The sequence below is a fragment of the Nannospalax galili genome, unplaced genomic scaffold (assembly GCF_000622305.1).
Source record: "Nannospalax galili isolate Female #2095 unplaced genomic scaffold, S.galili_v1.0 scaffold528, whole genome shotgun sequence".
NCBI lineage: Eukaryota > Metazoa > Chordata > Mammalia > Rodentia > Spalacidae > Nannospalax > Nannospalax galili.
Genome location: NW_008359681.1, coordinates 781,300 through 806,147, shown reverse-complemented (window position 1 = coordinate 806,147; position 24,848 = coordinate 781,300). Strand labels below are relative to the sequence as shown.

At 40.8% G+C, this 24,848-nt stretch overlaps 1 protein-coding gene across 2 annotated transcripts in view; it reads right to left on the bottom strand.

Moving 5' to 3' along the window:
* Window positions 1–24,848, bottom strand: part of Slc15a1 (solute carrier family 15 member 1) — a 56,445-nt gene that overhangs the window by 11,803 nt on the left and 19,794 nt on the right. For both annotated transcript variants that reach the window (XM_029558904.1, XM_008823585.2), the window contains exons 7-18: window positions 24,650–24,740; window positions 21,346–21,429; window positions 19,859–19,941; window positions 18,461–18,547; window positions 17,660–17,749; window positions 15,687–15,731; window positions 15,536–15,568; window positions 15,364–15,452; window positions 14,152–14,233; window positions 12,093–12,212; window positions 10,914–11,060; window positions 9,333–9,382 (exon numbers count right to left, since the gene is read on the bottom strand). In XM_029558904.1, coding sequence (XP_029414764.1) covers window positions 9,333–9,382; window positions 10,914–11,060; window positions 12,093–12,212; window positions 14,152–14,233; window positions 15,364–15,452; window positions 15,536–15,568; window positions 15,687–15,731; window positions 17,660–17,749; window positions 18,461–18,547; window positions 19,859–19,941; window positions 21,346–21,429; window positions 24,650–24,740 — 1,001 coding nt within the window. The remainder of the gene's footprint in view (window positions 1–9,332; window positions 9,383–10,913; window positions 11,061–12,092; window positions 12,213–14,151; window positions 14,234–15,363; window positions 15,453–15,535; window positions 15,569–15,686; window positions 15,732–17,659; window positions 17,750–18,460; window positions 18,548–19,858; window positions 19,942–21,345; window positions 21,430–24,649; window positions 24,741–24,848) is intronic.

The window sequence follows — 24,848 nt, the reverse complement described above, 5'->3', positions numbered from 1 at the left end:
GATCCCAAAAGTTCCACCAGAAAACTCCTAGAACTGATCAACACTTTCAGTATAGTGGCAGGTTATAAAATCAATCTACAAAAATCAATAGCCTTTGTATATACCAATAGCAAGCAATTGGAGAAAGAATACAGGGAAATGCTCCTATTCACAATTGCTGCAAAAAAATAAAATATCTTAGAAGAAATCTGACCAAAGATACCAAAGATCTCTACAATGAAAATTTTAAATCATTAAAGAAAGAGATTGAGGAAGACACAATGAGATGGAACGACCTCCCATGCTCATAGATTGGAAGAGTTAATATTGTGAAAATGACCATCTTTCCAAAACCAATATATAGATTCAGTGCAATCTCAATCAAAATCCCCACGACAAACTTTACAGAATTAGAAAAAAACTATCCTTAAATTCATATGGAAGCACAAAAGACCCCAGATAGCCAAAGCAACCCTGAGCACAAAGAGCAACACTGGGGGGCATTACTATACCAGATCTCAAAGTATACTAGAGAGATATAGTCATTAAAAAATCATGGTACTGGCACAAAAATAGACACATAGATCAATGGACCATCATTGAAGACCCAAGTCCGAGTACACACAATTTCAGCCACCTGATATTTGACAAAGGTGCCAAGAACACACAGTGGAGGAAAGACAGCATCTTCAACAAATTGTGCTGGCAAAACTGGATCTCCACCTGTAGAAGAATGAAACTAGATCCTTATGTTTCACTTTGTGCAAAAGTCAACTCCAAATGGATCAAAGATCTCAATGTGAAATTGGAAACCCTGAAACTATTAGAAGAAAACATTGACAGTATAGGTGTAGGAAAGGATTTTCTAAATCGGACAAAAGTTGTTCAGGAATTAAGGTCAGCTATCAATAAGTGGGACCTCATTAAACTAAAAACTTCTGTACAGCAAGAGAAACAATCAAAAAACTGAAGAGAAAACCCACAGAATGGGAAAAAAATCTTCACCAGTGACACATCTGACAGAAATTTAACATCCAGAATATATAAAGAACTCAAAAACAAAGAATTGAGAAACCAAATGACCCAAATTAAAAGATGGGCTAAAGATCTAAACAGAAAGTTCTCAAAGGAAGAAATAAAGATGGCTAAGAAACATCTCAAAAAGTATTCAATATTGTTAGCAATTAGGGAAATGCAAATTAAAACCACCCTTAGGTATCATCTTATCCCAATCAGACTGGCTGGGATCAAGAGAACAAATGATACCAAATGCTGGTGAGGATGTGGAGAAAGGGGAACATTCATTCACTGCTGGTGGGATTGAAAAATCGTGCAACCCCTATGGAAAGCAGTGTGGAGAACTCTTAAAAAACTAAAAATGAACCTACCATATGACCTGGTTATACCACTCCTTGGCATATACCCAAAGGACTTGTCCTATTGTAGAGACACTTGTACAACCATGTTTGTTGCTGCTCTTTTCACAATAGCTAAGAGATGGAAGCAATCTAAGTGTCCCTCAACTGATGAGTGGTTAATAAAAATATGGCATATTTACACAATGGAGTTCTGTTCAGCAGTAAAGAAAGATGAAAGGATGAAATGTTCAGGTAAATGGATGGATCTAGAAACTGTTATACTAAGTGAAGTAATAGACTCAGCAAAACAAAAGATGTATGTTCTCCTTCATTTGTGGATCCTAGCACCAAATCCTTTAAAATTCCATGTCCTTTTAATAAGATGATGCTATACAGCAGTCTGTTCTGCATGAAATAACTATCATTATCATGACTTCAGCTGTGCTTGATTGCTAAACATTGTCACAGTTGGGCTTGTTGACAGTTGTGCTCATTCATTAAATGAAGGCCACACAGGATCATTGGACCCTCAAGGGAGTATCCAGCCACTCTTCCCAGCCAACTGTATGTAATTTGGCCCAAATCACACATGGTCTCCTGGATTTTGGGAGGGCTAAAGTATGCAATCTGAGGAAGGCTAGGAAGAGAAGGCTTGACCCATGCTGGGTAAAAGCTTTCCGGTGTGCATACCCTCAGGTCATTCATACACCTCAGCAACTCCTCAGTTATCTCAGTAAGTAAGCTCAGTAAATTCATTGCTTTCCCAGTAAAACTTTAATCAAACATTGGCTGGACACTAAAACCTTAAAAGGGAATAAGCATTGCTTAGTGTCCCCAGGAAAAGAATTCTCATAACAGATGGAAAATTTATCTATTAATGCCATTATGACTCATAATTATTTAAAAAAAAAGAAAATGAGAATGTAAAAGATGTTAAAAGGATATAGGAATGGATATATTTTCCAAAGTAGACAGAAAAAGTGAGAAAGCCTAAGCAAGTGATGAAGGTCTGTGTAGGTTTGTTATGATATATAAAGGATGTGACAAAAGTAATATACACATAGTCTTAAAATTTCTAAGGTCATAATTTAATCAACTAGGTTAAGGAACAAAATATGTATCTATTCAGGGTTTATCTGAGAACATCTGTTTTTTTACCCAAGCTTTATCTACATAGCACACGGTAATTAAAAGTACCAGACTGGTAGAACTAACTTTATTGGATGTTTAACAGCCATACTTTGAGACTTTTACTAATCTGGTCAGAGGGACTTGAAGGGCAGTTTTTGCCCCTTGCTCTCCAAGGTCAACTAAGTTCCAGGGGACTATGGAACATCTCTCGAAATGTTCTGTAACTGTGGTGAGTCACTTGTCCTCTTGTTCAGAGAGGCCATGGAGACCCCACCAGATGGACTTGAACCTGTGTCCAGTCTACAAAGAGGAGAGTCAACATCTACTCCATGCTTCCAAGTGAAGCCAGCCATGGTGGAGCAGGACCTTTAACTTATCTTCACATACGTGGAACTGGTAAAAGAAAGGAGCCAGGAGCTCTTCCCAAGCCCATGTGACCCCTGAGGAACAGATCCTCAAATGACCTTAGTGTAAAAATAAATTAATTTATTTGGGCCAACTGTATGGTCTTAAACACCCAAAAGTAATGTATAACCAAAGAGTAAAGTCATCAGAAATTAGGCTTAAGTCCATATAAAAAGTTATCTAGACAATTATTTCTCATTGATGAATGTGTTCCTTATCAGAAAGTGCTGCTCAGATGTAGGACTTCAAATCTTAGTCTGCAATACTGTAATGCCCCCATGTAGCTAAGGGAGACAACTCACTGTCGTTCTAAAATGATGAATAAAATTTTCTCCCCCTATCTAGAAGCCTTTGAGAGGGAACTGACACTGATTCTAACCTCTCCAACAGCTATCAAAATGCCTGAAAGCAAATCCTGAATTCATCACTCTCGAGTCTAGTCTTGGCAGACAGAAGAAAAATGAGGAAGAACCCAATAGAGGGATGCGTTTGGAAGCCCTTTTTAAGAAATTTCAATGGACTCACATATGAACATTTAAAAATTGCCCTGTTCTGACTTTTTTGTAGTTCCCTGTGTAGAACTTGTAATGCTAATTACTCTTGCCTTTACTTCTCCTTCACATATCTTATTCATCAGTCAAGGACTTTCTTTTTCCCCTACAGGTAAGAGTTATACAATTTGGGAGTCTTTTAGATAGACCTACTGAAGGGGTACCCCAATTGCCTCACCCTGCGTCCCTGTTCAGCATGGAAGAAGCCAGAGTGGTCTGCATCCCTATTCCCTATCCGCATGTTGGACAACCTCTTCAGAGGATGGGGTGATAAGAATAGGAGGTAGGAATTGGCCAGGCAGTTAGGGTAAAAAGACCCCAAAGAAAAGTAACCAGTTTCTTGGCTAAAAGTCGCAATGTCCTTGGGCCTGTTAGCAACATGCTCTGTTTCAAAGACCAAAAATTCAAAAGTATTTGGGAGATTTATCTAATCACTAAAAGATTTTAGGGTTACCTCTTCAGAGGGGTAATGTTAAAGTAGCAAAAAACCCCATTAAAAAAACCAGAAGAGCCGGGCATGGTGGCACATGCCTTTAATCCCAGCACTCAGGAGGCAGAGGCAGGTGGATCTCTGTGAGTTCAAGGCCAGCCTGGTCTACATAGTGAGTTCCAGGACAGCTGGGGCTACAGGGAGACCCTGTCTCAAAAAGACAAAAAAAGAAAGTAAGAAGAAGAAGAAAGAGTACATGAAGTTGTCAGAAAAAAAGTGGTGGGGAGATATGGGAGGAGTTGGAGGGGAGGGAATGGGCATAGATTTGATCAAAACACTCATGTATGAAATTCTCAATAAATTAAAAAAAAGAAATAGGAACAAAAGGATAATAATCATTTAAGTCTTGCAGCTCAAGATAATGCAGCACAAAAAGATTTTACTCGCTTAACATTTGGCATGTCCTGCCTTTAACTCACATATTAGTCAGAAGCCTGACTTCCTGTAATTTCTGAGTTGTTCTGCTTTATGGAACTTTCTTGACACTCATTTTCTAGAGCTTCCACTTTAGAGTTGTCTCCAGGACATGAGGGAAATCATCAAATCTTTGATTCCCCTAATAGAAAAGTGATTCTGATTTCTATTTTACCACAGGTGTGAGTGGGTGAGTGGGGTCAGCAGGTGGCTAATGCCATGTGTCTCTTCTCTTTAAAAGCCCATCAAAGATATTCTAAATTTGATAACCTCATCACATTGAGCACACACAATGACTTTTTAAAAAATTAAGCTTTTAGGAGCTGGGGAGATAGCTCAGTCAGTAAAGTGCCTGCCAAGTCCAATCCCTAGCACTCATGTAAAAAATCTGAGTGTAGTCAAGGGAGGTCCCATAGACATTCAAACAATACTGGCTATTGCCGTTGTACTTGGTTACCTGCCAGAACTTGATGGTAAAACCCTGTTACTGAAGATACTACATACCTGAGTCAGAACCAAGAAGAAGAAATCAAGCTGGTACTGACTGGGAGACTTCATCTCTACTGGGTATCTTTCACAGTACCAGAAAGTGCTATGTATGTTACTGATAGAGAAATGTAATCATCAACCTTACTCAGCTATGAACCCTGGGAGCTACAATAACAACTGGCTTGTCAAAATATGCCCACTGGTGCAATAGTGGGACAAATGTTATCAGAGTAGCTAACCACTTTCTGATTGAATTCAAGGCCCATTTCACAAGATGGAGTTCATACCTGACACTGTTAACAGGACTTAGAACTTATGGCTAAACAGGTGGCAGGCCATAGTGGAGAACCTACTACTATTATTCTGCTAAATAGACATAGTATTAAACTGACTCCTACTAATTTGTTGTTATATCCATAGATTTGTGCATCTCTCAGCTCTCACTAGAGAAGATTTTTCTTGTAGCCGATGGCGATTAACACAGAGATTCACATCTGGTCAATGTGCAGACAATAAAAGACTGTGGAGTACTCAGCCCTAAATGTGACACTTATACTATACCTTCTCCTCTCAAGGCTCAGGGATCATTTCAGAAGAGGAAGCAGAAAGATCCTAAGAGCTGGAAGAGGTAGATGAATATAAGGAAACTGTGTTGTTTGGATACCACAGGGTAGTTGCACCTATGAACCCATAGCACTGTGACACCATGCACAGTACCTGTGCAAGCCCAAGCCAGACAGGGACCCAGCATAGATTAGGGGAGGCGGGCAAGAAGCCCCAGCCCTAGCTGAGAATCTTTCGGCAATTGATAGCTACTGGGAGAGGGAAATCAGTTTTCTTTACTGGTATGTTGCCTGGTAGGTTGATCAGACTCCAGGGGATAGTCCCACACCCAAGAGTATCTTGGAAACAGTGATTAGACTTGATAAACCTTAAAAAAAAGAGACGATAATAATAGAGGACATGAAGTGGGAGGGGTTAATAAGGAGGGGATGGAAAGGGGGTTTGAATATAATCAAAATACATTGAATGAAATCCTTGAATTAATAAAAATGTAATCTGAGTTGGGCGTGGTAGCACATACCTTTAATCCCAGCACTCTGGAGGCAGAGGCAAGCAGATCTCTGTGAGGTCAAGGCCAGCCTGGTCTATATAGTGAGTTTCAGGACAGCTGGGGCTACAGGGAGACCCTGTCTCAAAAAGACCAAAAAAAAAAAAAAAAAAAGGAATCTGGGCATAGCAATGCACACCTATAATCCCAAAGCTGGGGAGGAGGAAGCAGATGTTTCCCTAGGGCTCCTGGGCCAGCCAACCTTGCCTAATCAGTAAGCCCCAGGACCCAGTGAGAGACACTGTCTCAAAAGACAAGGTGGATGTCCCTAAGGAACAACACATGAGGGTTGACGTCTGGTACCCACACACTTGTACACAGCCACTCATGTTCACACACAAACACACATGTACATGCACACATGCAAACAAGTCACACACACAGTTAACCTTTTAAATACCACAATTAGGTTGGTGAGACAGCTTAGCAGGTAAGAACGCTTGTCACCAAGCCTGATGACTTGCGTTTACACATGGTAAAAAGAGAGAACTGACTTCTGCAAGCTATCCTTCACACGTTCGCCAAGGCACAGGTGTTCCCATTCATGTACACACACAAAATAGTTAATTAATGTTAACAAAAATAGTTTAAGTACCACAATTTATGGGGGCCAAGTTTTCCAAAGTTAGGCATCCTTTCTGAAGAAATCAAAACAATGAAGATGACATTCTGAGGAGAAAATAAACCTCAGAGGTGCTTCCAGTTAAGAATCAAATCCAAGGCGGAGGACAAAGGAGCAGGTGGCTGCCATCGGTGTAATTCCTCCAAGATCACAGAGGACAGCCATGTGTATGTGCATGGAGTGGGACAGAGGCCCGATCCCAAAGGTTCAAAAAAAAGGCTAAGGGTGAGAGGTGTCCCTTCCAAACTCCTACTGTGGTGCCTTAGAATGAAGAGGCCTTGAAAGGAGAAAAGGAGAAAAGCAAAAGGAAGCCACAGGTGGGCCTTAATCCAGTACAACTGGCATCCTTACCCGAAGAAGAGATCAAGACACACAGGGTGGGGAGATGGCCATCAGCAATCAAGGAGGGAGGCCTTAGCAGAAACCAGTCTACTCTGTACCTGGATCTTGGCCTTCTAGCCAGAGGAACCATGAGAACCTAAGTTTCTGTTTATCTAAGTCATCAGGTGGTGAAACTTTGTCCCGGCAACCACAGCATAGGTAGGAACCAAGATGAGAGAAGGAACCACAAATCAAATTGCCTTGTGCTGGCAAGATGAATAAAATTATGACCATGTCTAGTTCACTGAAGAGAAACTTGGGACTGCCCAAGTGAAAGAAGAGCCCAGAAGCTTAGCGAGACATTGATCCATTATGAGTGAGTGCCAGTCAGTCAGAAGCCAATGGGAGAAGCCTCCAGAACTCTAGGAATGGACCATGTGTGTGGGGAGAAAAGGGCATTTCCAGGCCTGCAAGGACTTGCTCTTAACTTCATAGCTTCTCTTGCTTGGCAAGGTGTGTAGGCATAGGCTACAACAAAATGAGAAAGGCTTCTGAGGAAGACAACTCAGAGTCCAAGAAAGAAAAGCTCTCACTGGGAGCAGAGTGGAGAGGTCTGAGGACAATGTCTGAGAGGTTTCTAGCAAGGGTTTCTGTCAGGTTGTAGACCGCACTCAAAGAAACTGATTTTCAGAAGGTACAGTGGCCACGCTGGACACAGTCTGATTAAGAGGCTGGAGACTTAGAGATTGGGTAAAGGCTATTGTTTTTGTCAACAATAAGTCAACTGGACAGCAGAAAAACAAATAAAAGCTGTAAAGAAAGCCTTGGTCTACCAGGTACATCTGTCAGCTTGCCTGTGTCTCAGGATGGCCAACTCAAAATTGCAGACTTACTTAAAAACATTGTAATATTTTTATTGCTGTTTTTTTTTGGTCATTATAACTTATGTTGTTATCACATAGTTCTCAAGTATGAACTTTGTAGATGACAATGTTGTGTCTCAGCGTCAAAAGGTTGAACACACCTGGTTAAAAGCCAACAAGACAGGGCACCACTGAACCATCAAAACAGGATTTTCTAGTTCACTCAGATTTCAGTTGAGGGATGCATTTTCGAGGATGTAAAATTACATTCCTGGGACTGGGGATTTAGCAAAGTGGTAGAGTGCTTGTTTAGCACGCGCAAGGTTCTAGATTTGGCTCCCAGTACCAGAGGAGAAAAAAAGAAAAATCACAAATACAAAATGCAAACAAACCAACAACCCCAGCCCTAACAACAACAACAAGAAGAAAACCCAAGGGAAAAAAAGTTATGTTTCTTCTCTTTCATATTGAGCATATTATTATAATATTGTGAATAATACTTACAGGGTCCCATTGTAAGCCCTATTTCTGAATCTAAGCTTTAGGCTCACCCTCATTCACAGACAACACAAAATTACAAATATGATAAATATTAGCACTATGAAACAAAGTGGAGGTGAGATGAAAGGTAAAAGTTAATTTGATAACTATATTAGTAAGTTCACAGACATTATCATAATGTACTTATATGTCTCTATTATTTTGTGTTTTAGTGCTAACAGAAGTTAAAATCAGCAATTGTTAATGCTATGGCCCCTGGGGATTGAGGTGAATAGAAGAGTGCTCATTTTTTCCCCATTTATTTCTAACTTACAAAATTTATTTATATTAAACAGGATTTGGGGCATACAGTTCTATAAGTTTCTTCTTCTTCTTCTTCTTTCCTTCCTTCCTTCATTCCTTCCTTCCTTCTTCTTCTTCTTCTTCTTCTTCTTCTTCTTCTTCTTCTTCTTCTTCTTCTTCTTCTTCTTCTTCTTCTTCTTCTTCTTCTTCTTCTTCTTCTTCTTATTCTTATTATTATTTATTATTGTTAACAGGGATTGAACCTAAGGCCTATGCATGCTAGGAAAGCACTCTAGCATTAAGCTTCATCTCCAGCCCACTTTTTCCTATTTATTTTAAGCTGTCCAGGCTGGCCTAGAGCTCATTTGGTAGCCCAGGCAGGCTTTGAACCTCCTGCCTCTATCTTCCAAGTAACTGTGATACCAGTCTGTACCAGGCCTGGAAGTTCTGTGAATTTAAACACATTTAGACTCAAAAGTACTTCACACTCAGAACACATCACTCCAAACCTCCTGTCACCTTACAGTGACATCTTTCTCCACTCCTAATCCATGGTAACTACTACAAATCATGAATGGATGCTGGATTTTATCAAATGATTTTTCTACATCAATTGGTAAGATAATGCGAACTTTCTTCTCAAGTTTACTAAGATGATGATTATGATGAATGAAGTTTTTAAAGATATCGAACCAGCCTTGTATTCTTGGGACAAATTTTATACTTTCCTATCTTTGTTAGAACTGGACTTAATTATAACATGTTAAGTTCTATCAGAAGCTGAAATAAACCAAGTTTTAAAGAACTCTTCATACCTGATTCCATTTTCTCCTTTTTCTGGTTTCTGGTTGAGCCCATCCTTTACCTGAGAGGCAAAAAAGTAATATCAAAACATTTCTGGGTCAGTGAGATGACTCGACAGGTAAAGAGTACTTGTTATACAAGCTTAGTGACCTCAGTTCAGTTTCCAGAACCCATGAAAAAAAGGTAGAAGGAGAGAACTGACTCCATTAAGTTGTCTTCTGACCCCTTCATGTGGCATACATGCCCCTGGCCATCATGCATACACACATATGAAAGATAAAATGAAATAAATTTCTGGTATTAGCTCATTAGGATAAATTCACATTAATATTTCAGACTTTGAGAAGAGCGATATCTGCCCTGTCCCTGGAGCTAAGGGTTCCAGTTCCTCATTCCTGCTTTTCCTCCAGACTAACACAGCTTCTACTGTTATTTAGCCTTCATTTTCATTGGTCCTAAAGAATATAACTCTCCAGCAATTTAGATTGTTCAGTCTCCTGTCAGTGTGGCACAGAGTTGTCATCTACAAAGTTCATGATCCAGAACTGTACAGATAATTTACCAAAATAATTGCAAAAAAAATCTCATTATGTTTTAAGTAAGTTTATAATTTTGTGTTGGCACGTTCATTCCTGGGGTGCACAGGGCCACAGGTTGGACATGCCTGACAGAACGAGTCACACAACAGCTTCCTAATGAAGCAAATGGCCAAGAGAATGAATTGCATATTGAGCTTTACAGGTGCTTGCTAAGGTTTCCCTGACAGAATGCCTGAAGTGCCTTCATTTAGTTCAACTACATCTTTACTCTTCTTCGTGTACCAAATGGCATATCTAGATGTCACCAAATATTTTATGTGTATTTTATTGCTTATACCTGATATATATGTATATATGTGTATATATAATATATATTTAGACTGATATAATTAGGTACACATTTAAAAATTAATGCAATTAAAGATAGGTTTAAATCTGATCTCAAAAAGTCTTTGAGATTGCACATATATATTTGTGTGATTTATATATATATATATACATGAACATGTGTATGTACCCATATGTATGGGCACACATACATCATGACAGGGACAGTTATCTTATTTGTTTACTTTAAAGTTTTTATTTATTTATTTTTTGAGATAGATCTTACTATATAGCCCTAGCTAGCCTGGAACTTACTATGTAGATCAGGCTGGTCTGGAACTCATAAAGATCTATCTTTGCCCCCTCAGTGCTGAGATTAAAGGCATGTACCACCACATCCAGCCCAAAGACAGGGTCTTACTATTTGTTCAGGCTAGCCTTGAAAACATGATCCTCCTGCCTGTGCCTTCCAAGTGCTGGGAATAAAGGTATGTGCCACCGAAGGTGGCTCAAGCCCTCTTTAAAATTTTTCAGTAATAGTAACGCTTCCTCTCTACCAGCCAAACTTTTACTGGAGGTCAAATAACTTGTGTTCCCTAAGAAAGGAAAAAATGAGGATTACCTAATATAGTACTCTATATAAATGAAACAAAGTCACACCAATAAAAGGCTGTGTCTCCAATATTACAAAGAGTCAAGGGTCAGCTGCAGAGGTCAACAACTTACCAAACGGTAATGATTGGGGGCCCACACTAGAAGGGTGTGGCGATGGCCCTTCTCCAAGTTAGGCGTTACTGCAGTGTCTACAGATCCAGGAGAAGAAATGTTTATGCTTGTCAGCTTGTCTACATCAAAAGTCGTGAATTCATTTGTCTGCAGATGGGGGAATAGGAGGCATAGTTAGCACCACAGTTGCACTGAGCACTTGAACATTAATCTCTGTTATTTGGCATTCCAAGTTGCCAAGTTCATGTTCATACACATCCAAATTATCTTGTGAGGAATTAGCATTTATTTGCCTCAGCCTCCCACCCATCCTCATGGACTCTGCCATGAAATTCTTTATGTATCACCATGGGAATTCTACTTTTCCTCAAACATTTAATTTTGTTTTGCTCTAATGCTGCAAACATTATTTCTACTACTGTGTAAAGACACCACCAGGGGAAAAGTAACAGCTCTGGTGAAAATCAATACGGGGCTGTCCTAAGGACTAGGAGTCTGACTTTTAAAACCTTTGAGGTAGCTAGTTTGCCAAGGTCTAAGTTCATGGCTCCAATTATGGTTGAACAGGAATGAGAGCAGATAACCCAAAACCTCTGGGGTTAGGACCTCAAGGCTCTGCACATGATTGGAGATTTGAGGTTGGGAGCCACTGGTCCAGGATGATGACATCTACTGCAGAATTTTCTGGTCTTGGCATTGTGGACATTGGGTCAGATAAGTCTCTGCTGTGGAGGCCCAGTGCCAGTGCCTCCTGCTTCTACATGTGAAATGTCAGTAGCACAATCCCTAACTCGCAAAAACAAACAAATAGAATGTCTATGGAGACTTTTCAGTGTCTCTTTGGGATGCAATCAGACCGTGTTTAGAACCAAAGTCCCTCCCTGCTTTCAGAAGTGTGGCTTCCCATAGTAGCCACCTTGTCACCTGGGAACATGAGGAAATGTGACACTTCTGGTCTACAGATGGAATCTGAGTTCTCCAGGACTCCAAACTGATCAATGCTCACATTCAAATCTGAAGCCCACTGGTCTAGAGGAGCTATCATGACATGAACACTGACACGTTCTAGTCCTGAGCTGGCCTTGGGATTTATTGAAGGAGCAAGAGGAACAGCTCCTCTGAGCTGTGCTACAGTTCAGGTGAGAATGTGAAACAGGTGGTCTAATTCCTTCCACTTACCTGAGACATTTGGTCAAGTGTCACTGTCTCTCCAGGAAAATGTATAGTCATGCTACCGTTGCCTATATTCAAGACCTTAATTTGGACTTGATTTCCTGCAGGAAACACTGGAAGAGTTTTCTGAGAAAAAGAAAAGGAAATCAACATTGAGGGCTTCAATGGAAGGTCACTGTCACCTTAGTTTTGGAGTTGTTTTTCTCCTGCCATCCAAAGCTGCACTGGGAGACATGCCCAACACCTGACTAAGCCTACTGGTCACTTTGGACATGGCAATGGAATTATTTAGCCTTAAAAAGAAAGGAAATCTTGTTACATATAAAGAATGAATCTTAAGCAGGGTGTGGTGGTACATGCCTCTAATCCCAGCACTTGGAGGCAGAGGCAAGAGGATCTCTGTGAGATCAAGGCCAGCCTGGTCTCCTAGCAAGTTCCAGGCCATCTGGGACTGTAGGGAGACCCTGTCTCAGGAAACAAACACAAACAAACAACAAACAGAATGAACCTTGAGGACATTATACTAAGTAAGAGAAGCCAGTCACAAAAGGACAAATGCTTCATGAGTATGTTCATATGACATGCCTGGAGCAGTCAGATTTCCAGTCAGAAAGGGGGTGAGGAAGAGGAAGTAGGGAGTTAGCATTTCATAAGCGCAGAGGTTCAGTTTGGGAAGTTGGGAAAATTACAAAGGCACATGATGGTGATGGTTCTACAGTGACAAGAAAATACTGCCACTGAACTGTACACCTGAAAACGGTTATGGAAGAAACTTCGATTTTTATATTTACTGTAATTAACTCTGTGTGTGTGTGTGTGTGTGTGTGTGTGTGTGTGTGTGTGTGTGTGTGTGTGTTTGGGTATCATTCTTCAGGAGCTGTCCACCTTGTTTTTTGAGATAAGGTCTCTTATTGGGACCTGGGGCTTGATGATCAGATCAGGCTGGCTGGCTAGTGAACCTAGGGATCTACCTGTTTCTGCCTCCCCAGGGCTGGGGTTACAACTGTTTGTCACTGTGCCTCATTCATGCCTGGAGTTTTCGCACTTTACTGACTGAGTTATCTACCCAGCCTGTACTTAATGTTTTATAATTTTAAAGAAATTAAAAGAGAAAGATGGGGACAGAGGGGGGCAAAGAGAAAGAGATTATCATATCTAGTTTTATGGGACCACATAATCCCTGTTTCTAGAACTAATGTCAGATCTCAGGCTAACAACACTGGATTGATTCAGTGCATGTGCACCCAACAGGATTGGTTTATGTGCTGGATCGCTTTAGTGTCAACTTGACACACCTGGGTTGAGGGAGCCTCAATCGGGGAATTGCCTCTATTGGACTGGCCTGTGGCCATGTCTGAAGGGCATCTTCTTGCTGAGTGATGTGGGATGGCCCAGCCCACTGTGGGTGGTGCCACTCCTGGGCAGGTGGGCCTGTGTTGCATAAGAAAGCAGGCTGAGCAGGAGCCAAGGGAGCAAGCCTGTAAGCAGCGTTCCTCCATGGCCTGTTCTCCAGCTCCTGCCTCCAAGTTCCTGCCCTGAGTTCCTACCTTGGGCTCCCCAATGAACTGCGTGCGACCTGGGAGATGTAAGACAAATAAACCCTTTCCTCCCCAAGTTGGTACTGGTCAGAGTGTTTTGTCACAGCAGTGAAGAAACAAACTAAGACAGTTTAGGAACTAGAAATACTAGAATTCAAAATGTGCGTTTTTCCCATTAAGAGAGTTCATATATTTTTGAAGTGTTCCTTGTGAGTAATAAACTTTTCTTCACCAACTTTTCTGAGAGTTCAGAACAAATCCCATAGACTTATCTCCCATTATGAAAACTGTATAGTGGAGGAAGCTACTTATATTACTTTTCTTTGTAATGAAGTCCACCCATTTCCAGCTGTGCCCCACAGTGATGAGAACCCACAGAGCTTACTGATGGAATGGGACTATTTTGTCCCCTGTCTCCCACCATCCTGAACTCCAGGAATTTCTACTATATACAGGGAGAACCCTTGGTCTCCCCTAATACTACCAGTCCTAGAGAAAGAAGATTCTGGGCCCAAGGGAAAACTCACATCAATTTCCACCTGCACAATTGCAGCCACCACAAAGGCCATGGAGGCCAGGAACATCCCAACTGTCATCTTCTTCAGGGAGCTGATGAGAACAAGGAGAAAGTGAACCTCAGCCTGACTTACAGAGATGAGCCAAGTGTAAGCCCCCAAGGAAAGAGCCTCCCCATCCCCCATCCCACCAAACGACCAGCTCCCCCGCAAAGGCGCCTGTGCTGGAAGCAGCTCTTCTGCTGTCATTCATGTCTAGGACCAGCAAGGATACACAGAGTCCTTATTTGTATTTTCACATTTAGTCTCTAGAAATTCTATAATCACAATTAATATTTCTATCATCTACATACATAAGAGAGCCTTAATAGAAGCCTCTTCAGGTTTCCATTCTCAGCATTTTTATTTTAAAGGATATTTTAGAAGCACTGCATGCAAATATCTCGTGCGTGTTTGTGTGTGTGTGTGTGTGTGTGTGTGTGTGTGGTATGTGGCCTATGCACATGTGGGGTAGGGGAGGTACATATCCATGCACACACAGATGGAGGTCAAAGGAAGATGTCAGGTGTCTCTATCTCTCTCCATCCTGTTTCCATGAGACAGGGTCTCTCAGTGAACCAGGACCTTGTTTTTTGGCTAAGCTCTTTGGCTAACAGGCTCCAGGGATCTGCCTGTCTCTGTCCCCTAGTGATGGGGTTACAGATGTGCACAGCCATACCTGTTTTTTTTTTAAAACATGGGTACTGAGATTTGAACTCAGGTCCTCATGCTTACACATGCACTCTTACCCACTGAGTCATCTCTTTAACCCCCAAACATCTCTTAAATTAAAAAAATTCATATCAACCAGGCCTGGTAGCACAGACCTATAATCCCATCTCCTTGGGAGGCTTTTAAGTTCAAAGCCTAACTGGGCTACAGAGTGAGTTTAAGGCTAGCATGGGAACACAGTGAGACCTTAGCTCAAAATAAAAAGTAAAAAGAGGGCTGGGGTTACACCTCAGTGGAAGAGCGTTTGCTTAGCAAGTGGGAAACCCTAATTTCAATCCCCAGTATTGCAAAAATAAAATAAATAAATGAATAACTAAATACTCCATGATCTAGGTGGTAGTGTGAAAAGGACCAGAGACTCATGGAAACTTCTGGAAGCAGAGTAGATGCAGCTCCTTTGCAAAGACCTCCACCAATAGTACCTCAATCAACCCAAACCAACCAGCCACCTACGTAAAATTGAAACCACATTTGGCAATGAGAGGGTACACCACAGCATCCACAATGGGGACCATGATGACAATCAGGATGGCATTCACAGTCTGCAGAGGAAGTGGAGAGAGGTCATTAACTCTATCTCAAGGAAGACTTGGGGCTCTGAAACAACTTCAGTGTTGTGTCCTACCTGCATCTGATCCGGCTGAATTTCAATTGCTCCCTAAAAAAAGGAGGGCACAGTCTCACTGAAAAATGTCATGGAAGTAAAGGAGAAAGAAGAAAAAGGGACTAAAGCCAAGAAGCAGTGACCAAAGAATATAAAGACAGTCCAAACTCACAATTCTCCCACTCATGGTTGTAGCCTGCAGTGTCCATCTGGAGCCCTTAAAAACAAATATATTAACTTCATCAAGGGGGAATGTTATAATCCATTGTTGAACCTTTTCTAAATAAAGACTAGAATGTGTAGGACTTAAAATTGTCTTAAACATCCAGTTGGCCTCCCAACTCCATTATAATACTCAGTACACAGAAACCATTTCTGTTGTACAACATATGGAACTGCATCCCTTAGGAGGGTGCAAAAAGTACTGCTCTGAGATGGAGCTGTCCTCAGGAGAGACAGAAGTACAACGCTATGGCAATGTATGGCACTGCCTTGCAGGGGGACCTCAGTGGGGCATTGTGATTTACATTTACTGATGTTGGTATCTAGAATGTTAGGAGTGTGAAGAATCATCTTTTGATACTATCTCCATCAAGAGAGTGGTGGTCTTAAATCTGGGCAGCCTAATTGCAGCCTAGTCTACCTGTTTTATAGGATGTGATTGTGTCAATGGATGACTAAGCACTTCAAGTTTCAATATGAATTAATCAACTCCATGAGGAAGACATCATAGAAAGTAGATGGATCTGGCCCTGTTTGAGTTCTTAGTATTGCCAGCCATTGAGGACGTTGTATGCACTATCTAATTTGGGCCTCCCAGCACAGAAGTGGGTGATAATGACCTGTTTGAGTTCTTAGTATTGCCAGCCATTGAGGACGTTGTATGCACTATCTAGACTTGTTCAGAAGGGTTCTGAGTTCTTAGTCCAAGCCACCCAGCTACCTGTGATGAGGGTATTTCATGTGCCAGTTTGGATTCTAGTTAGGCTCTCAGACAACAGGCAAGACTTTCCCTGGCCTCATGAGGCTGCTCTACACCCCATGCTTACAAACAAAGAGAGTCACACGTGTTGCTCAAATGTTTTCCAAGGGATACTTTACCCTTGCAATAATCTTCCCTGTACAATGAAACATACTTGTTCACATTTTTAAAAAACTTCAGTTTCTAGAAGAAACAGTATCTCCTTGTTTTGGCTAGTGAGTATCATGCATTGGGTTGTCTGATGCTAATGTGCAGGACCCCAATGTGTGTCTTACAGCCAGTCCCATATGGGCAGCACTGATTAAACTTGGGGTTATTAATAGCAACAACAAAAAAGAGGACATGAAGTTGGGAAGGAGATTGGAATGTGATAAAAATACATTGTATAAATGTATGTAAATAAAAATATTAAAAAAAGAAAGGGGCTGGAGAGATGGCTCAGCCATTAAGCGCACTGACTGCTCTTTCAAAGGACTTGGGTTTGATTCCCAGTACCCACATGGCAGCTAACAACCATATGTAACTCCAGTTCCAGGGGATCTGACACCCTCTTCTGACCTCCACGGGCATGGCATGGCATGGTACAGGCAGTGCACTTTTACACATGCAGGCAATACACTCATATACATAAAGTAAAAATAATAAATAAAATCTTTAAAAGATAATAAAAATAAGAAATAAGAAAGAGCAAAGTCACAATTCTGGTCAGGGTCCTTCTCTGAAAGGGAAGACTTAGGTTCAGTCATTTCACAACCCTGGACGGTACTTCTAGCATAGAATTTTATATAAAGTGTAAGGTATCATCTTGAATATCCCTTGAATTGCATCAAAGGCAATACACCTTTGTACCCTGCTGGGTCAGTAGAACAAACTCTCTGCACTCAGTTCTGATGGGTAAGAGTCCTAGACACTCTGTTGAAATCTCCCCCAAGGTTATTTTACGCAACCAAACCTCATTTTCTTTATTATCTCCCAACAGAAATGTATACAGAAACTTCCAGAATATGTTTATACTAATAAACTCAATGTGATCTAACTATTAAGCAAAATACAAAAAAGAAACCAGAAGAGAATGTTTTAGGAGCTGAATACTACTCAGTGCAGCTCGGTGCATGGTAGTACTCAAAGTGTGTTTGCTGAAGGAAGATGGATGGAGACATTACCTGCTGATCAAACAGGGCCCAGAACATGGGGAGTGGAATATACAGGAACAACACCTTCGTGACCATCTTAATTTGAGAGATCAGCCGCTCCTGCGGGAGGACAAATCAGCCAGGGCTGGAGTCACAGTGGTCACTGCTGTTTCAAAGGATAGTTACATCTGGAGACAAGCTGGGAGGTAATTCATGGTTCTAAAGAACAGGATCTTGTGTTTCTTTAGGAAACCAGAACATTGTCAACATGTGAGATGTTGCGTGGAAACCACTGTGGAGGAGGCACATTACTCCAGTTTACTATGTGTGAATTTCTCTAAATGTGACCCCTCCCCCCAAATCCATCACCACCACCCAACTCTTCTGTATTCAAACCAAAGTTATTTGGTCATGATTGCATATAATTAATGTACCCCAAGTGACAAACTATGACAGTCATTATTATTCCTGGATAAATGGTATCCATTGTTTTAAAATCTTGTGGAAGCTCTTATCTGTAAGGCTTTTTTTGTTTTGTTTTTTTTGTCTTTTTGAGACAGGGTCTCCCTGTAGTCCCAGCTGTTCTGGAATTCAACATGTAGACCAGGCTGGCCTTGAACTCACAGAGATCTGCCTGCCTCTGCCTCCCAAGTGCTGGGACTACAGGCGTGCACCACCACGCCTGGCTCCAAGGTCTTATTTAAGGTGCTAATAAAGATTAGGAGGATACAACTCGTGATTTGTTCACATAGCTTAATAACCTAGATTGTGATTTTTGCACACCCACTTTTATGAGGAGCCAGAGCCATGGAGGCAGGAATGGCCACTTACATCATATTTCTCTTTAGCCCAGTCCAGCCAGTGCTCCCTCTTGGGAAATGTCTTACTCCGATGCCTAAACCTGTTTTTGATGGCAAACTGAAGGGAGAAAATTTGAATTTTAAAACAAAACCAACTACATTAGAGAAAATACATTGCAATGAAATCCTCTTTAATGAAAAAACCATGAGAGAAGAGAGAAATTTTAGCTTATACACCCGAGCATGATGCACTTCCCCAAAGGCTTAACCTGTGCATTATTTTTAGTCTCCTAATTCACACTTGAGTAGGGGTCCCATTGTCACCACTAACCCTCCAATCCCCCTAGAAGAACATGCTCAGTAGAAATACAACCCAGCACACTTGAATTTAAGCTTTTATTTCCCAACTAACAAGCAAAAGCAAAATATATAAAGTTCATTTTAAGTATGTATTATTTAGCCCAATAACCTTCCAAATAAAATGTTTTAAATATATAATCTATTAAATTTTTTTTTTACATAGGATTTCATGTAGCCCAAGCTGACCTTGAACTCAATGTAACTGAAGAGGACCTTAAACTCTTGGGAAGGTAGGACTTAGAGAAATAATTGGTAAGGATTTCTCAGTCTGGAGAAAACTTTTTGGCAGGAAAAGATCTAATGCTGGAGAAAATGGGAAAAGTTGTGCTGGAGGGACGTTTTTGTGACAAAGAGAAGGTACAAAGTGAGGCACACCACATACTTCAGTGCAGTAAGGCTTGGGAAGGAGTGCATGGCCTGATGTCACCTTAAGGCTGACTTTCTAGCCAAAAGATTAGTCACATACTTAAAAAGAATGAATAATGCATTTCTCCCAGTTATTTATATATATGCATACATTGCACATACCCACATAACATTATATATATATATATGTATATATATTCTCTAAAAAGAAATGGAGGGGCTTGTAAAATGCCTTAATGGGTAAAAGTGCTTGCTACATACAGCTGACTACCTGAGTTTGGTCCCTAGAATCCATGGTGGGAGGAGAGAACTACCTGGAAGGGGAGAACCAACTCTTGAAAGCTGTCCTCTGACCTTCACATGGGCACTGGGGCACCCCCCCCCCCGTATCACACATACACTAATAATGATAAAATAATTCTTTTAAAGAATTTCCTATATAAAGGAAATATTTGAAGCCATTGTCTAAAGATTCCTATTCTTAAATTTTATTTCCTGGCTACAAAATGTCCTTGTATGTATATATCTCACATAGATGCCTGTGGGAAAAAAATAAACCCCAAATTCTGCACATTCCAATACCAGATATCCTTTCAGCTATTTCTATTTTTTTTAATTTGTTTGTTTTCAAATTGAAGTTTGATTTAGAGGAGGTTGAAAGTTCTGAGGTAATTCAATGTCGAGAGAGAGAGAGAGCACTTACACCAATGCACTTGACCACTTTACCCATGATGTTGCCTTGTGGCTGGAACTTCTTATACATTCTGCTCCCAAGGACAAACACAACTAGATAGGGAAGAAGAGGATGTGTTAGTGCAGCATTTGCCAGAGCTACCTGAGGTCTGAGAAGTTCATTTTTGCTTGCATCATTACCTAGTCTGGAAATCCTATAGAACTGGTTGTTCACCTGTTTCTTAGGTGAGGATCTGCTTCTGATCCTAACCAAAGCCCTTGAGGAATGGGATATTTGTGCTGTAATAAACAAACACAGATGGCCTGATGCCACCTGCCAACTTCTCCAAAAGGGAGGCTCCTAGATACCCAGGACAACTATTTATACTTAAGTCCAGGCCATTTAAAGGGAAACAAAAGGCGCAGATGCTTTTGCATAGATTAGTATATTATTCTACTAAGACAATAAATATGGTGCTAATTTCCTGATTGCAATGGTAAGAGAGATTTTCTTCTTAAGATTCAGCAAAAAGGGATTAATCTGTTGAAACTTTTATTTAATCATAAGTGGCAAATTTTTTGTGGTCATTGTACAGCAGCATGGTTATAATTAATTGCCTCTGCAGATAGTTTTTTAAAAATTGAACTCATCGTTTTGAAGAGGCTACTCTTCTGCAAAACTTGTTAGCAAAATGCATCTTGTGAAAATGACCTAGAAAGTATTTTTGCAGGAGACCCTGAAAACTAAGTCCAAAGATTGGGATTTCCTATTGTCCAATACAACAACTTAAGAATTAAAAGGCACTGATGGATCACTTGCCTTCTACCTCTTTTCTTCAGATACCAAGACATGAGAATTTGACAGGTACCAGCTCCCAAGAGGCTCACCAAGTGCATGCCTGCATAATAGACAAACTTAGTGGACCCCTGATAGGAGGCAATGCTTTATTTGTATTCCTGCCTAATGACTGTGCAAAGATGAATGATAAGGGTTTCCAATGGACTGAGCCAACATTTCCTTTTATCAGCTTCTATTTTAATCTTTGAACTTTTTGACAAACTTGAGTCTAATTCAGGCACAGAAATTTCTAGAGGTGGTGTAGATACATTCAATTTGTCCTTTTCTCCATTCTTTAATACGAAGTATAACCTTTCACTTAAGAATGACTTATACAGGGGCTGGAGAGATGGCTCAACAGTTAAGAGCCCTGGGTGCTCTTGAAGAGGACCTGGGTTCAATTTCCAGCACCCATATGGTAGCTAACAATGGTCCATAACTCTAGTTCCAGGGGATTTGATGCCCTCTTCTGATCTCTACAGGCATTGCATGACACAGGTGCACTACACACATGCAGACAAAACACTCATTAAATAAAGACTATGCCGAACATCTGATGGCAGGGCTTCATAACACTTTGTTTCAACTCTGGACCTGGACTTTAAACAACTAATCATTATAATTAATACAGAGCCAGACCTGGTCATGGTCTTGTGTCAATTCAACTAATTTCTACTTACTTAGGGAAACAGCCATGAGAGCCGCTGGAACCCCAAAGGCCAGTGGGTAACAAGCTTGTTGACTGTGAATTCCACATTGTTGAACTGGGGAAAGATTATGATTAAAATACATCACAACGTTGCTAATGCACTTACAGTTCCCATTTCTAAAATTCTCTCACTGATCACATCATATTGTTTTTACTTAATGTTCTGGGTTCAGTCACTTGCCTTTATGATGCCATTACCAGCTCAGCAAAGCAGTGTGGTGCCAGGAAGAGCAAATGGGGGTGAGGAAGAGCAGATGGGGTTGGGTCTCACCTTAGATATACAACCCTGGGTACACCCAAATCAGAGAGCCTTTGTTTATTCTGTGGGCTTTATTCTCTTTAATTAAAACATTTTTGTGTATGTGTGCATCTTGAATGTGTGTAGTGTATGCAAGTGTGAGTGTGTGCATGCATGTGTATGTGTATGTGTGTGCATATTGTATGTGTATGTGCATTGTATGTGTGCATATGTATGTGTGTGCAAGTGTATGTGTGCATGTTGAATGTATGTAGTGTATGCATGTGGAGGCCCGAGATTCACATTGGGTGTCTTCTGCTACTGAACTCTACTTTACTGTCTTGACACAGGGTATCTCACTGAACCTGGAGCTCACCAATTAGCCAGACTGGCTGCTCAGCAAGATACAGGGATCCACCTGTCTCTGTTCCCCAGTGCTGGAGTTACAAATGTGTGTGGCTGCACCTGACTTCTACGTAGGTACTGGGGATCCAAATGTAGGTCTCCATGCTTTTGTGGCAGGTACTTTACCAAGTGAACCCTCTCCACAGCTTGTTCTATGGATTTTCTTTTTCAGTGTTTTTACATTATGTATGCATGTATGCATGTATGTATGTAGTTATTTTGTGTGTGTGTGCACACATGCATGCACATACCAAGGAACACATGTAGAGGTCAGAGGACAACTTGCAGGAGTCCATTATCTCCTTCCACTGTTTGGGTCCAGGGATCAAACTCAGGTCATCGGGCTTGGTAGTTTTGCCTGCTGAGGCATCTCACCAGGCCCTGTGTTTTATGAATAGTCTAAATAGTGGAGATGATATGACCTGGATGCAGTAACTCAAACATGTGGAACTCAGTAACATAAAGCAAATGTACTGAAATTCAATATTGTATGTTTCCAGTGTACATGCCAACCAGTAGTCATTAGAGGCAAAGGTTGATAATACTTTTTTTTTAGTAAAGGGCCAGATAGTAACTATTTTGGGCTTTAGGGTTCATTTTGTTTGGGTTATAACTCCTCAACTCTGCCTTTTTAGGAGAAAGCAGTCAAGTCTAAATGACAGTTAAACTCAGGTTCCTGAATTTGGCCCATAGTTTGCCATCCTCTGACTGAGAGGTATTTTAGCTCTGAGATCCTCAGACTGGTAAGGAAACAATTAAGGCTTTGTAAGGGGAACAGCGATTCCTAAAAATCCTTTCAGTAAGAGGAACATCCAGGACTGATCTGATCTCACAGGGATTTATTTTTTTAAAAGATTTATTTTTATTGTTTTAAATTATGTGTCTGTGTTGGGGTTTGTGCACATGTGCACAGTGCCCACGGAGGCCAGAGGAGGGCATCAGATTCCATGGAGCTGAAGGTACAGGCAATTGTGAGCATCTGATCTGAACCCAGGTCATCTGGAAGAGCAGCTAGCACTCTTAATCACTGAGCCATCTCTCCAGTTTCCACAGGGATTTTGACTTTGTCTTTAACTAGCTATTTCACAGTTCCACAGAGACGTTAACTAGCAGGAAAGTGATAGTTGGACAAATGTTTCTAGTTCACAACTGTACAAATGATTCCTGTTCACTGAAAGCAAAAAATTCTCTCCCCAAAGAATCAAAGTCTCTGTCAGTCAATCCTTATTTGAATGGATTATAACAGCTTTCCAGTTCCTCACTAATTAAGCCATTTAAAAATCTTTATCACATATTCAGTTTATATCTGTATGAAAGTCATGAATTTACTTTAAAAAGTTATCTTTTAACACATTCTATAATTTAAACATGCACAGCACATTCTCCCAATGAACTTGGAAGTGGGCAAGGTACAGGGACATAATTCAAGAATAAAAAAACAATTTGGGCCGGGCATGGTGGTGCATGTCTTTAGTTCCAGCAATCAGTAGGCAGAGGCAAGTGGATCTCTGTGAGATCGAGACCAGCCTGGTTTAACTAGTGAGTTGCAGGCCAGCTGGGGCTATAGGGAGACCCTATCTCAAAAAAATGCATAAATTCTTATAAAATATTTTACTTCATAATTTAATCTGAATCAACTATAGACATCATGGCTTTGTTAATTTGTTCCAAATAATGTCAAGTTTTTCTTTTCATAATGGGAACTTCAGAAGCTCAGTGGCATGTGATCAAACACAAAGATTTGAGTGATATTGATAGTTATTGATATGAGTTTCTGGTATTTCTCTGGTTTCAGGATATTTATTTTTATGTTCCTTCAGTTTTGTAAGACAGGGTCTCACTCTCTAGCTTTGGCTGGCCTTGAGCTCACAGTCTTCCTATTTCACTCTCCCAAGTGCTTGGATTACAGACGCATACCACCACACCTGACATCTCTTAGTATTTCTTTTGGAAATAGCTGAGATGATAGGAAAGCAACAGACAAACCTTGCTCACTACATTCTTCCCAACTCACTGAAATACCACTGGGAAGCAAAGCTTGAAGGCTGAAATGTCAACCATAGCCTAGGAGATATCATTCCCAGATGTGGACTCCTCTCTCTCATCATGAAAAAGGTCTTTATATTAATAACATATTAGTGTTGCCTATGCATCTGGAGAGATGGCTCAGCAGTTAAGTATACTGGTAACTCTTGCAGAGGACCTGGGTCTGGTTCCCAGCATCCACAAGGCAGCTGACAGAAATCGGTAATCCAGTTCCAGGGGATCTGACATTTTCTTCTGACCTCCACAGGGATTGCATGACATGGGTAACCTTAACATACATGCAGGCAAATCATTCATACATACAAAAAATTTAAAAATAAATAAAAAATTGATTCCTGTGATAAGGAGTCTCCAGTGGTCATTGGAATAAGGGAGTCAAGCAAGAAGAGGGTAAAGCTTGGAAGAAAAGCAGCTCAGAGTGAGGATTTGATGTACATGTACATCCCAGCATGTATAACAGATAAGCCATTAGAGGAGAGAAGAGGGATGAAACACAACCAATAAGACAAAGACTCAGCCTTTTCCCCTGGCTTTATTCCTCATAATTAAGAAGAGAAAACAGAAGCTCCCTCTAGATGGTTCTTACCTCTGAGTATGGGAGTGATGATCGTGGAAATCAAGCTTCCAGCATTAATAGCCAGATAAAAGATGGAAAAGAATCGATTTCTCTGCTTTTCCTGCCATGGAAAGGACAAAGTTAGAATGTGCTGATTTGGCTAGATATCATGGGACCAGGTGAGCTCAGGGCTGCTCACTCAGTTTCGGTCAGTGCCCTACTTTCAAGT